Source organism: Chenopodium quinoa, unplaced genomic scaffold, assembly GCF_001683475.1.
Source record: "Chenopodium quinoa cultivar QQ74 unplaced genomic scaffold, ASM168347v1, whole genome shotgun sequence".
Lineage (NCBI taxonomy): Eukaryota > Viridiplantae > Streptophyta > Magnoliopsida > Caryophyllales > Amaranthaceae > Chenopodium > Chenopodium quinoa.
In genome coordinates, this window is record NW_018742484.1 from 4,099,970 (window position 1) to 4,115,252 (window position 15,283).

The window sequence follows — 15,283 nt, forward strand, 5'->3', positions numbered from 1 at the left end:
ACCAAACCGCATTTTGCGGTGCGGTTTGGTTATAAGTGCGGTTTGAAAAAAATGCAAACCGCACCGCAAACACCCCTAATTAATTTGGTAATGCATGCCAAAATCACGTGTCGATCGGTGTAATTAATGTTTATTTCAAGTTAACTTAATATTTCTACTTTTAGTTATCTTTTTATCCAACGCCCCTGAGGCGTTGGTTATTTTTTGCCCAATTTTAAATAACTTTCATGTGAGATATGTAATCAAGTTGCCTACACCGTATTATTTGTTTGTTTCAATGTGTATTTTTGTATATTATTTTTTATATAGTTTTTACTTAAAAAAAACATAATAATTAATAAATGAGCTTAAAAATCAAATTGTGCAACTAAAAGAAAGCCAGTCTCATGTCAAAAACAAAAGGAAAAAGAGTATATAAAAAAAACGCATCCGTGGAATGAAATTATTTGAAAAAAAAATCAAAATCTAATCTATTAAATATTACTAAAACAAAACATTGCTGACATCATCATTGTCCACATGTCACTCACATATTAAACCTTTTTTTTTTTTTTTGTGGAGCTATCGTACTTAAAAATTCCTAAATTTAAATATTAGAAGCTTCTACATTACAACTACAACCTATCAATTTATCTTTAAAAAATGAAACAATTGTAAATAGCACACTAATAAATGGACTCCTATATTGAAATATGTATTACGCGATGACAGGTATTATATCATAATTTTGATGAAAATCTAAAACTATAAAATTACAAATATTTTTGTACAAGGTTCATAATTCTTATTTATATTTTTCTATTTTTTTTAAATGTACAAATTATAAAAATAGATTTTATATAAACTGTACATCGCACAGGTTCTAACCTAGTATATAAATAAAGTAGGCATTTTTGGAGAGCATTCGGAGAGCCACGTAAGAAATATAATTATTTCGACCAATAAGAAAAAGATGTGTATTTTATTTTTGAATTAAAAAATTATATCGCCACCTAGATAAAAGTAACGAATTAGATTTGATATATCTAAAATTTTAATGCCACGTAGATTATAATCCACGAATTAAATTATTTTAATGGAAAAAAATAAAGTACAATATAGAAAAAGATAAATTCATTAAATCAATACTGCGAGTATAAGAAATCCAAAAAAATATAGGAAAAGATAAATCTCCAAAAAGATATTTAATTGGTTCAAATTATAAAAATATCCTACTATCCAAAAATTATCTCCACGTAACTGTAAATATGGTGGGTTCAAATATTAATTTTTTTTAAAAATTTATGATATGGTGAAAATTATCCCCACGTAACTAAACTTGGTGGAGAAATATAGTGGGTTCAAATATTAATTTTTTTTAATTTATGATATGGTGGAGAAATATGGTGGATTCAAATAGAAAAATACGTCACTATAATATGATAATTTATGAGTACATGTAGATATACATGGAATGAAAATATGACTTCATGATAACCCAATAAAATAAATAAAAAATATTCAAATGATAAATGATTATAATAAAGTTTGATACCTTCCATTATAAGATAAATTTTAATAGTATTTATGATAAGAAATAAAAATTGTTCGTTAATTATAATTAAATCAAAATTTGTGATACCTACCATTATAAATTGACACATCATACGATACAAAATTTCGTATCAATACAAAATCGCATCAAGCCAATTTTGTGTTACTTTTTGGTCATCAATGGTCGGGTAATTTTAGCTTAATTTCTAAACTCCTATATCTAAATTTGTATTTGTAATATTACTTACATTGTGTTTATTTGGGATACTTAACGATTATATGTTTATATTTTATTTATTAAATTTTGTTTTTACATGCAGATCTAACGCATCATACAACACTAACAAAATTTCGTATCAATATAAAACCTCATCAAGTGAATTTTGTGTTAGTGATTTTGTGTTAGTTTTAGCTTATCAATGTCTGGGGTAATTTTTAAAATTAATTTATATTTGTAATTATTACTTACATTGTATTTATTTGGGATACTTAACGATTATCGGTTTATGTTTTGTTTATTGAATTTTGTTTTTACATGCAGATCTAATTTAATTAGAGAATTAAATTCGAGCAAAAATGATTGGAAAATCAAAGTTCAAGTTTTTCGCCTATTTGACATACTAAATTTCTATAAACAACATAGCTTAAAAGTTTGGATATGGTCCTAATGGAAGAGGAGGTTTTTTTTTTTTTTTAAATAAATTGTTTAATTTACATTTATTATATTTTTTTATATACCTCTTTAGTTTTTTATTAATTAATTTTATTAAAAAAAATTGTAATTTAAGTGGCTTAATCAAGTTATTAAATTAACTTAATTTCTTATTTTTAATTATAGGGTGATTACGTTCATGCCTCAATTAACACCAGCTTTGTTCAACACTTTCATCAAAAATTGATTGAAGAAAAAGTTTACTTCTTTAGATACTTTTCAATCATTCCAATCCAATGCCTTGATTTTTTGTCATTATATTGATTTAATAAAAGTTCCATGCATGAATAAACACAGGGATGGACCGCATTTTAATTGCAATTAGTGGTCTTGATCTCATTGATGCAATTCATATCATACTACTTTTGATTAAAGATGTAATGGATGTATATTCTCCACGACATTGTAGACAAAATGTAACAATTTGGAAGCTAGCTAATTATTGACTAGCTTAGTTTAGTTACTAAGAAATTTTATGTTGAGCATTGTAAAAGCATATATGGTTGAAATTAATTACTTTTTGGCTTTTATACATATATTTAATGCAACTATTTCAAATTAATTTTAAAAATTGTAAGAAGAAGCTAAGGCAAATGACACACGATTTGATGTTGTATACTTATTATATGGATGACTTTCGCTATTATTGGAGATGATGAAAAAATTCCAATGCATAGATTTGATTTTATACAATTACAATTTTTTGATCAATTTCACGACAATTTTTCATTTATTAGTAAATATATTGATTTACTTTGTATAAATGTAAAGATTTAATTTTTTGCTAACATAAACCATGAATGATGATTTAGGATTTAGGATTTAAATTATTTAAAAAATTAAAAATTTATCTTTTCACATAAAAGATTTTAGGTAACGGATAAAATATCATATTTACAATTTATTTATATTTAATAAATTCAATTATAATGAATAAAGTTGTATTATAAATTACAGTAAAAAAAAATTTAAAATTAAACTTTTGTAATTTTAATTGAAATTATTAAACACAATAAATCAAATAATTAAAAACTTTAGATGAAAAAACCGTGCATCGCACGGGCTTTCATCTAATTTACTATATAAAGAATCAAAATCAACTCATTTAACCAATCTAGAGTTGAAAAAAAACCTTAGGAGAGTGTTATTAACTAATTTCCGAGCAACAAGAACTCAAGGTCAAAAGATGTCATAAAAAAGAAAAAAAAAACTCAGGGTTTAAAAAACCAAGAAGACTTGCTCCGATCCTTTAAGCAAGAAGACTTGCTTAAGAGTGTGTTTGGATTGAAGGAAATAGAGGGAAAGGAAGGGAAGGGAAATGGAGGGAAAAAGTTTCTTTCATATAGATAAAAAATTAGGGATGAAGGGAATGAGAGGGGAGATAAATGGAGGGACTAAATTCTAAGAAAATGATCCCTATAACAATGGAGAGATTTGGAAGGAAAACTCATCCTTCTTCCTTCACCTTTCTTTCTCTTCCCTCCCTTTCACCTCCCTTCCTTTCTTTTCCTTCCCTTAACATTACCCAAACAAACTGTAAATTTCGGTGCAAATTTCGAAAATTGACAAAACAATAAAAAAATCAACTAATTTAACCAATCTAGAGCTGAAAAAAAAAGTATTGTAGTCAACAAGACCATAAAGTTCCTCGATACAAGAACGAATAGGAACGGTGATCAACCCTTTGATATTCTGTATTTCAAAGACTAGAAGGAAGAAACAAACACCGGGCAAAAGTCAAGTATTTAAATAAGAACGCCCCGAGGTGTTAGATAAACATTTAAAATATTATCTAAAGACTAAAGTGGTATTAATTTAAAATTTCATTGATTTTAGCATGTTTTGTCGTGTCACTTTCTTCCAAATAAAGGCGGCCCACGGCCCACACGCACAGTAACGTGTCGTCCCATGTCGGGCCAGGCCTGCATCATGCCTATGTCGTGCCGTGCTTTTTTCGTGCCGGGCCTTGGGCCAGCTTGCATAGTGCCATCTTTAGCCATTGGGGTACAAATAATTATTTAAAATTTAAATAATCTTGTGTGGCAAGGCAAATAATTTGACACTAAAAATTTATCACACAAGTCTCACAACTAACAAATCTCAAATAAGATTATTTTAGGAATTTCTTTTAGAGTTAGATAGATTTTTCTTATAAAATAAACGGAAAAAACTTGCGTGGACCTGGTCCACAATATTATTATTGTGGACTTGAAGCTTATACGCACGCAACTGACATTATATTGAACATAGTGACCCTAATTTGAACATAGTGACCTTATTTTTAACATAGTAACCTTTATTAAAAAATGTGTGACCTTAATATTATTGTGAACATTAAGTACGACGTTATATTGAACATAGTGACCTTAATTCTAACATCATGATCTTTATTATTCATATTGACCAGTATACAAGAAATTTCATTAAAAAAAATAAAAAAAAATTAATCGCTTATAGCCTTTATAATACCAAAATGACTTTTATTTCAATATAATAACCCTTATTGTAATAGTGACCTTTTTCTTTATTAATAAAACAATCATAGTGTATCTAATGTTATGGTTCACAATAAATTAATATGAACCAGGTTATTTAAGAATTTGTAAAAATAAACATACAAAATTGGAATTTGTCTGTTACATAGAATTATTTTAGGAATTAATATTTCAGAGATGATAGATTATACTAGGGTATTGGGAGCCTATTAAAAATAAATAAATAAATAAATAAAATACTAGGGTACTTGGGTTACATGCGCGCAGAAGCTTCCGCTTCCTATATTAGGAAGGTTTTGGATAACAAGTGATATAACTATATGCATGATAGAATGATAGTTTTTTTTTTTTTTTTTTTTTTTTTTTTTTTTTTTTTTGGTAAGTAACTTTATGATAGAATTAGTTCATATCATATAACTTTACTTAATTAGATTAAATTAGAATAATTTTAAGAAGTTGCCACCGCCCTAGATTGTATTACCGACCCAAAAGCTGTATAATATATGTACGTACATTTTAGTTTCACATAACTTCATAGCATAAGATCTTTTTTATTTGTAATAATTATCCATATTATTGCATTGCAACCATATTTTTCGAGACACACTTAATTTCCCACCATATTATGGAAGTTCATCATCCTATCCTCTCTCAATCTTCTCAACAATTTTCTAGAATGGAAGTTAATCATGAATATACTTCGGAAGTCGTAGAGCTAGCAAGAATAACGGTAGACATCTTAAGAAAGTTAACCAATTGGGGCGAATACTCCAAGTACCATGACTTGGATTCCAAGGAAGGGGACGAACTCATGAACACCCTAGCCAAGACCAAAGGCCGTCTTGCCGAGGTGGCTAGGAGAAGGGCGGAAGCTAGTGGCCGGGATTTCACCACGGTGTTTGATGAGACATACTTCGAGTTTATGCACATCGAGGCCAAGATAATGGTGAAAGAGATGCTGGTTGATCCACGTGAAATGGCGATGAAAGACACGGTTGTTTTGGAAGAAGATAGAGGAGAAGTCTGTGGTGTTTGTCAAGAAGAATTTGAAGTTGGAGAAACGGTTTCGGGAACTACGTGCATGCATAAGTTTCATGGGAGTTGCTTGTGGAAGTGGTTGTATGATCGTCAGACTTGTCCCTTGTGTAGGTTTATTATTTTGCCATAGAACTTTTAATTGAAGTTTAATTTGGTGTATTGATTTAGATCGATTGTTGAATTATTGATGCTGCATAGTTACAAATCCAATGTGATAAGATTTGATTTTGTAATTTGTTAGAGATTAGTAGTTATTACAAGAATAGTAACAAAGTTAGATAGATATTGACCATATTGTATGTATGTAATACTCTAATGCGTATGCTTCTTGAATCTTGATTTAATAAAGATGTTTATTTTGATAAATCTTTAGTAACCAAACATTAGGGTTCCTTTATTTCTTTTTATTTTAAGAACAAAGTCGTTCCTTAGTGTCTAATTGAGGAGGCTTGAGATGTCACAAAATTAATACTTTTGATAATAAATAATGTGGAGTACAGCCTTTCAAAAAAAAAAAAAATAATAATAATAATAATATGGAGTACAAAATTCAGGAGACTTGAGACGCAAACAATACAAAAGTTGAGGATAAGATTTTTCCTCAATAATTAGACAAAAAAAAAAAGAAAAATTAAGGGGCTGGCCGACTGGGTGTGGGGTGGGAATAATGGAAGAGGGGTGGCCGGGAATAATGGAGGGCGAAGGGGTTGGTTTTGGGTATGGGGTTAATACTACGTAAAATATTTGGGAGGTAGGTTAGTTATTTAGGATATTAGGGTTAAAATAGGCCCAAAACCATATATGGTTTGCCATTTAATGAAATAAGGACAATGTATAGAGCTAATCAAATGTAAAGTGTCACTAAAATTATGGTCAAAAAAAGTTTGTTTCCAAACAATATTGTACGTAGTAGAATTACATACATGCAAAAGTTTCATGGGTTTTGCTTGTGTACGTAGAGTAGCTATTTTGCCATAGAAGTGAAGATTGAGAACAATGAAAAGAAAAATAGTGACTAAAATAAAAAATAAAAAAAATAAAAAAATAAAAAAAAAAAACTATATAACAAACACTCTTTATTTACATTCGTGATTACTGAATATAATTTAAATGGATGATAATTTCTGCTGATTGGTATTGTTCGTATAATTGGTACAGCCTTACAGGTAATATAAGATCCTATAGCATGTCCTCGTAGGATAGTATAAGAACCAAAATATCCCAATCCCAACTAAGAAATTACAATCAACAAATAAACAAAGGTTAGGGAGCCCCAAATCAAGAGAAAAGATGAAAGCATTAAGAATCGCCAATTTGTGGAAGGAGAGAATGTACATATTGGAGGTAGAGGTTGATCAAAATCATAGCTCAACTCTGTTTGTGCAATTGAGAATCGCCGATTTCATCTCTTCTTTATCCAGTGATGCTTGAACCATTAACTACAAAAATCAGGGAGAGAGAATTTACAGAGTTGATATTAATTAATCAACAAAGAACACAAATTTATCAAAAATCAGATAATTGATATTAGTCATGGCAAATCTTATGAGGCATATTTCAGTGGACCAAACATGAAACTAACAACTATCTGATCCCATCATAAAAGGATGGAACTGCCACACACAGGGAGCAACGAGATTACGAGAGTCTGATGTTAAGAGAAACACTACATAGCAACAAGTTTGAACATTACCTCCTGTACTTTGTTTCCAGATCGAGCTAGTAGCTTGTACTCGTTTTCGAACATAGATGCCATATAAACCTGAAAAGAAGAGTTAGATGGAGATATAAGACCACGAGAGTGATTAAAAGCAAAAGCTTACTCAAGAAGACAAAATTGTGGACTTTAGATAAAACGTCCCCTTATTTGAAAGGGCTTGATCAATAAATAAATGTCCCAGGGATTTTTATTTATTTTAAGAGCACAAACATTGGAGCATTTGCTTTTTCTGACAGTGCACAAGACTAATCTTCCTATGAATGACATATTGACATTTTATACTATTCGACGACATTTGATATGTTTTTACCTCTTGTGAGAGTGCACAATACTATTTTTTACTACAAAAGATGAATCCACAAACAGCAATTTATGTATTGATGACATTTAATTCCCCAAACAAAAAAGATGCAATGAAGTAATAAACAAAGGAAATAAATATGTAGCCGCACTCTGTTTAATGTAAACTACTTAAGTCCTCAAGGCCCTAACACTATCATGGTAATTAGCGGCACATATGGCTCATCACCATAAGATCTCATTTTAAGCGACTATTGGCAAACAATCACATATTTCATTCATAGAAATGTGAAAGACACCTATTACAATTGAGATAAATATTGACACCACATTGAGCTCACCTGAAACGTGGGAGCTAAACCAGGACTCAAGAAATACCGGCCCTTAGTGACTTTCTGAACACCATCAATTGCTTGCAGTTCTTTAAAAAGTAAATCCACCTCAGCCCACTGGTTAATAAATTCAAGAAAATAATGTTAAGTTCGACCATGACCAAACTACATGCCCATAAACAATTAAGCTGTGAATCAATAATTCAATAAAAGGCAATAATTAGCTTCAGCATCATGCCACAAAATATGCATATTACATCCATCTTGATTCTACAAGGGTTTTAGGATTTATGTTGATGACAAAATTATTTCCCTAAGCAACTGCAATTTATGAAATTAACTTAGCCAAGATTAGTAAGTTACAAATTTTGTTAATGACTTATGGCTTCCTTCTCTACATAGAATTTTAACTAGACAATAAGCTCAAACAAAACAATATAAACACTTTTCAGTATATACTACAGAACTAGTCCAATAGCTTTTTAAGACAAGTACTCAATTATGAAAGCATTTTTTGACATGTGGGTAAGACTAAGGATTCCCGAGAAGCTAAGGATATGGAGATATTTGCAATATGGCAGCACAAAATGGCATAATTAAGGTAAAACATGAAGGCACAAACCTCTGAGTCAATTTCTGCAGCATTTGATCCCCCACTGCAGCCGTTGTTTCCAACAATGCATTCTAATGCCTCATTTAGTGGATCCGGCTGCCTCAAGAAAATACAAGATAAGATCTGAGCAACAAGTAATTAGCCTAAAACAGAATAGCAATAAGAGAGCATGCTTACTGTTATCTCCTTTAGGGACAAGAAAATGCGCTCGAGTTGAAAATCTAACTGAAAAACTTTAGCCTCCACAATCTGCAAGCAAAAGCAGCCTCTTTAGACCTCAAAAAAAAAAAAAAAAAAAAAAAAAAAAAAAAAAAAAAAAAGGCTACTAGCTATGCAAAATGCTAAAATAGCTGTTTCTCGAGTTTGTAAAATACTAGAATCTCTACAGGTAGAGGAAGCATGAGTTTTCAAGATCCAGGTTACATGGCGTTCCTTATATACATGAACATGCACTTTTAATGATAAAAGGCAAGCCTCCTTACCTGGCCAATCTTAAGGTATGATGCAGGGTCTAGTGTGCCATCCCATGTTACTTCTGTCTGATGTATTAAAGCAGGTACTCCTTCAACCTACAAAAGCTCATCTCATTACCAGAACATCGATTAATTGATTCCTCATCTACAAAAAATAAGTTTTTCCATACCTCAACAAAGATACCAAAATAAGTTATCTTCTTTATGCAGCATTTCACAACATCTCCTACGCTAAGCTTTGCCTACAGTCAGAACGTACAGTAAATACATTAAAATTTAGTGTTACAAGAAAAAGGTGACAATCAATCATGAATCATTTTATTACAAAATCTATGTACAAAGCTTATAGCCTTTTCTAGGACCATATGCTCAAATCATCTCTATTTTGCAACAAAAATTCCTGTACATAGAAATATAGTACTGCTACCCTCTATTAAGTGAATTTAATATCCTGTCTTATTACAAAATAAGAGTACTTCTTGCCATGGAGGTGAAAACATCTGAACATGTATGCAGCGTTATTTCAAGCAAGAAGAGATTGTTTCCCAAAAGACGCACTCAGAAAAATACGAAGTAATTGTTGTAAAAAGGATAAAGGTAGTAACAAAGGGGTAACAGTAGGTGTTATCAGCCAAAAAATATAAGCAACATACCACATGAAGTCTTAGCAGAGAGTAATCAACAGATTCAACACAGTCCAGCATTACAAAGTGTATAATTAATCAATAGACTACTATAACATGCCGTCAAAACATTACTTACTCCCAAGGCTTGGCTCTTGGGAGGTCACCTGATCAAGTAATACTAGTCAAGCATATCAAACTTCAGAGTTTTCATGAAAGCAATCACAGTTACTTTCTTGTCCTGCAGAGTCTGACAAAATTTCACACTAGCTGTTAGAAACATAGTTCATCTTTTCATGATTCATCCAGTAAGAGAGCCAACTAAGGGTATACTTGGATTAAGGGTAATACATTATGAGGATAATATAAGTCAAACTAAGATAATGAAGGTGAGTAGCGCTTAGTAATTCTTTTGGATGAGGTGGTAGTTAAAGAGAATATGTTAGTATGAAGGGAAAAAAAGAAAGATAGAAATTATTACCCTCATATTGGGTATAGCACTTACCCACCTCCAACCTAGGATAACTATTACAAAGGAGGGTGATAGATTCCCCCTCTCTCCTTTCTTGTTGCACTTTTATTACTTCATCTTCCTTACTAACAACCTCTTCTCACCTTTATTTTTGTCTTTGAGTTTTATTACACCGCCAACACATTATTTCAATCTAAGCATGCCTAAGGGAAGGATAGGATCCTCAATCAGAGATATAGGACCCAATAGAGTTTATAAGGTTGCTAATCATTCAAAGCAGCCCATCTTCATTAATTTGAGCTGGTCTCTTTACTAACATTATGCAGACAGCCTATAGCTCGAAAAGTTGAAAGTATGATGTATTCTGGACTACATGAAGACTCATACGCTGTCAAAGAATATTATGAATAGTTTGCACTTCACTTTACGAGTATAACTAGCCAACTACTTCATGGCTAGAGTCACTCTTGCTATTCTATCATCTCCACAATGGCTAGGTTATCCTAGGCTCCTAGCTAATTTGCATAACGATCCTCTTACCTTATTAGAAAACCCTTTCCCCCCACCCCCACCCCCACCCCCACCCTCACCCTAAAAGTATACCAAAAATACAGTCTGTAATATGACATTCTATGACCTTATTCAGAAGGTAACAGCACACAGTATCTCTAGCTGATAGATTCATCCCATTTAACTATTTAAGATCCACAATATGCACTAATCTGCAACACCACAACAGGTGAAGATGATAAAACTGTAAATCAATTTAACTGCTGGGGGAGGGGGGTGTTATGCACTAAGTCAAAAGGCTATGATAGTAACATAAGTCAAACGCAATCATAGATCTTATTATATAAAATTAGCTTGCATTTATATCACAACTACCATAGGGAAGCCCATATATGTGGTAGCCTAATGGAACTTCCCTAATCACATTTTGAATTAATATCTAGGTCACTGATGTCAAAACGCAGTTTTTAAACAAATGAACATTTGATCTGCTGTAAAGAAAATAAGGTTGCATTTACAAAATGAAAGAACCAAATGCATATACAAGATGGAAAAGCTCACTACCATGAGGCTTCTTTTTTTCTCAACTGTTTCTTCCTTTTCCTTTGGCCTCATAGAAAATATAAGCTTCCTGGACTTCCTATCAGCCAACATGACATTCACTCTGATATGCTGCAAAGATGCAATACATAATAAATACTACATTTTCATGAATCTAAGCATATGCACAGCAAAATGCTGAGTTCATGGTAATTTGATCGAACCTGACCAATATATGATGATAAATAGTGGATCTTCTCTTGGTCATATATTTTCAAAAGATCTTCCAGTTCCATATCAGCAGTAATTTCAGGTTTTTCTTTTTCTTTATGACTGGCTTCTTGAACTGGTGAGGACTCAAGAGAACTGCTCTTTTTATAAACATCATCATTTCCTATAATACCTAAATGTTGCCTGTACTTGGACGGATCTAAACCATTTCTTCTCAACCATGACTCAAAAGCTAAGAACTTCCACTTTGCTGCCAGGTTTCGGTATGGCAAAAATCCTATTAACGACACATAGGATACCTGAAAGAGGAGCCAATATATGTAAGATAAAAACAAATATAGAAAACAAGGAAGAACGAATTTGTAAGCTTCAGTCAAATCCATACCACAAATCCTCTTGGACTGCAATTAATTAATTCCACATCCACCTTATCTCCAAGATTAAAATGATGCTCCAATTGTGTCCAAGCAGTCTCTTCAGTTTCCTACAAGAGCATAGAGGATCAGATCTACCCCCATTAATAGTGGTTAATTATAACCAGTGGAACATAAGAGATCTAACCTTCAGAGGCTGTGGCTGAGACAATTCTTCCTGGACACCTTTACCATCGAACCTTTCAGGATATGCATGAACCGTACTCTCTTGAATTGGGTAGGATGATGTTTCTTTTACAGATTGGTCTAATCTATTATTTAAAACCCTATTAGCATATTAAACTTTCTAAGGTTAAGAAACATGTGGAAAGTATCCAGAATTGTATACCTTTTTGGTTTTCCCCGGAGAGCAGAATCAACAAAGAACTGAGAGGCAGTCTCTGTTACACCTGAGGATTTACTCACCCCGTCTCCATTTCCTGAATTCCCAGCATCAGTCTGCTCAAGGTTCTGCATTCCTTGAAAATAAATACTTACAAGCATTAATAGCTAGTCTTCTGCAAATACCTTCAGCCTAGAATAGAATGCAAAATCAAAGGAAATGCATTATTTACCTGTCGGGGAGATCTCTCCCGGTCCATCTTGCTTTGAAATCAATTCGCCTCCAAATTCTAGAAACGTTTCAGTATAAACCTCTAGCATGTCATCCATTCCATTAGGCATAGAATTGCTTCCAATCCCTTCAGTGCCCTGGGGCACCATGGCTTGGGGTTTCTCCAACAGCATTTCTTCACCAAATCTAGTCAAGCTTTGACCTTCATCATCCATATTAGACTCAAATTTATTTGCTGGTTTGTTCAGTAGTCCACCATACAATGATCCATCTCTTGAACTGCTTTCATTTATACCATCATCCTCATTCGCCTCTCTCATGTTAGGCTTCTTTAACAATGTCATCCCACTAAAATTCTCCCTCACTGGTTCTGTCCTCATTGACAATGTCAAATTCGGCTTAATCTTCAACCTCGATGAACTATAAATTTCATCGTCTTCCTCATTATACACACTCGGTTTTCGTAATATAACATTCGGAACATTAGACTTACTAACACTACTCGTCGTATTTCTAATCGACCCACCTGGCCTCTTTACCTCAGGTAAATTAGAATTATCCTCACTAATCGTCTTATTTCTAATGGACTCACTAGGCCTCTTTATCTCAGGCAAATTAGAATTATCCTCACCACCCCCTACAACAATCCCTTTCTTTGGAACCGGTTTCACCAAATTCAACCCAGTCGAAACTTTTTTCGACCCAAGCTTCTCTGGCACATCAAATGGAACCTCTTTCACTTCCACTATTTTCCCCTTGTTTCTATAAAAATCCTTCTCAATATCGACATAAGATGCATCCGGGTTTAATTTTCTTCCCTTTATCTAAATCACCAACCACATAACACCAAAAAAAAAAAAAACAAGCAAATTAACCAGCAGAAAACCCATATAAATACAAATTTACTCTAACTAAATATTTCAATCAAAACATATCAGCAAACCCACCCATTATCATGCCCATGTAACAAATTCATTAAGCTATAAAACACATAAATAACAGCAAAAACATGAACCAAAACACAATAATTATGAACTTGATACAAAAATTGCAGAAAAGGGAGTGTTGATAAGGTTGAGAATTGACCTTAGCTAAGGTAAGTTTAGGGTCTTCTCCCAACATTTTTCCAAATTTAAGCTCCATAAGGTCCCATTGATTGAGCTTATTATCATCAATAGGGTCATTTTTAGAGGCAGAAACTGAGAATTTCTTAGGGTTAGTAAGAGTAAAGGACACCCTTTTAGTAGAGGGTAGAAGAGGAGAGAGAAAGGGGCGAGAAAACGATGGAGTTGGCGTTGAAGAGAGAGAAAGTTTTTCCATAGTTGAGATAAATTTAGATAATGTTGATGAAGAAGGTGTTGCAGAAGAAGAACATTTGAAAAATTGTTAAGCCCAGAAAATTGCAGGGAAATACTGTAAAAGGAACGGCTAGAGAAGGGAGGGAGTATGTTTATCCGCCAATTTGGAGACGTGGCGCCTTATGATTTGCACTTCTTAGAAGAAGATCTTTTTCTTCAATCTTAGAATTTCATGGCATGGTACCTGATCAAGATGGGCCCGACCTATCGACCCGTCCCAATTTTGGGCGGGCTATATAATAATTAAAATTAGCATGAAATGAGTCGGGCTTTGCCCATCCTAAGTTTTTTTTAAACAGCCCACGGGCAAGTTTTTTTGGTCCGGCCCAAACAACCCGCTAAATCCAATTAAAATTTACGGATTTAGGCAAGCATAAATAAGGTTAGTATATCAAATAGGTCTTTTTCTTAACGTTAGGTTTTAGATATAAGGCATTAACTCATTAAGGAATCTATCAACTTTTTTTACCTTAAAATATTCTAGGCACTTTTTATAACACCCTAGAAATTCTTTCATTTTAAAATATCTGTTTTGTCCTTTATATAATACGAAATAAGAAATTTTAAGACATTACCGCCACCGTGTTAACGTCTAAGGCAAATATCAAAGACACACAGCGGAAGACTCGTTTCAAAAATCCTTTTAAAAATATCAAACCCAACTCAAGTCAAACCAACGAAAGTAAATTCAAACCAAAGTCAAATGAAAATAAAACGAAGTCAACCTACAACTTGGAACCATTGTAAGCCCTTTCAAAACCCAACCAAATAATTAAAATCATTTGCGTTAGTCTCACAAGCAATAAATAATATTTAGGGGCCGTTTGATTGGGGGTATTCAACAAAGGGAAAGGGAATCAACTGTCGTGATTCCCTTTGTTGATGTTTGATAGGCAAATTCAATCATTCCCTTTACCCCTCCCATTACCCCATTTTCCTCTATTTTCATTCCCCCCCCCCAAGGGAATCACCCTAACCCCCAAACTCCTCTTCACCCAACTACCTTGACCAACCTTTTAACTACCTTGACCACCCTCGAAACACCAACTGCCCACCGACACCACCGCCCAACCACCAATAGATCCATTGCCTAGCCACCAACAAATCGTCGACACACTAACGCCACCACCCAGCCACCACCGAAACTACCCAAAACCACCCAGCCACCACCAAAATTACCCAAAACCACCCAGCCACCACCACACCACACTCCCCACCATCGAAACAGCTAGCCACCCCACCGAAACCCCTCGCCCACCACCGAAACCCCTCGCCTCACCCTCGCCCACCACCGAAAACCCTTGCCTTACCCTCGCCCACCACCGAAACCCCTCGCCTCACCTTAC

At 33.3% G+C, this 15,283-nt stretch overlaps 2 protein-coding genes across 3 annotated transcripts; one reads left to right on the forward strand and one right to left on the reverse strand.

Annotated features, from left to right (window-relative positions):
* Nucleotides 1-5,365: 5,365 nt before the first annotated feature.
* LOC110719171 (E3 ubiquitin-protein ligase SIS3-like) lies at nt 5,366-5,908 on the forward strand. The gene has a single exon (XM_021898076.1). The coding sequence runs from the start codon at nt 5,366-5,368 to the stop codon at nt 5,906-5,908; it is 543 nt and encodes a 180-aa protein (XP_021753768.1).
* Nucleotides 5,909-6,823: 915 nt separating this feature from the next.
* LOC110719464 lies at nt 6,824-14,057 on the reverse strand. Of its 2 annotated transcripts, XM_021898415.1 has the most exons (14): nt 13,666-14,056; nt 12,581-13,403; nt 12,355-12,484; nt 12,154-12,277; nt 11,978-12,076; nt 11,586-11,891; nt 11,386-11,493; nt 9,387-9,458; nt 9,226-9,312; nt 8,921-8,992; nt 8,753-8,839; nt 8,140-8,247; nt 7,472-7,540; nt 6,824-7,217 (listed from the first exon to the last, which is right to left on the reverse strand). In XM_021898415.1, exons 1-14 carry the CDS (start codon nt 13,897-13,899, stop codon nt 7,140-7,142), a joined length of 2,397 nt encoding a protein of 798 aa, XP_021754107.1. In that variant the 5' UTR covers nt 13,900-14,056; the 3' UTR covers nt 6,824-7,139. The 2 variants fall into 2 exon arrangements, 1 of the variants encoding a protein (XP_021754107.1); XR_002511101.1 differs by lacking the exon at nt 6,824-7,217 and having other exon boundaries at nt 7,466-7,540; nt 8,753-8,843; nt 13,666-14,057.
* Between the last annotated feature and the right edge of the window lie 1,226 nt (nt 14,058-15,283).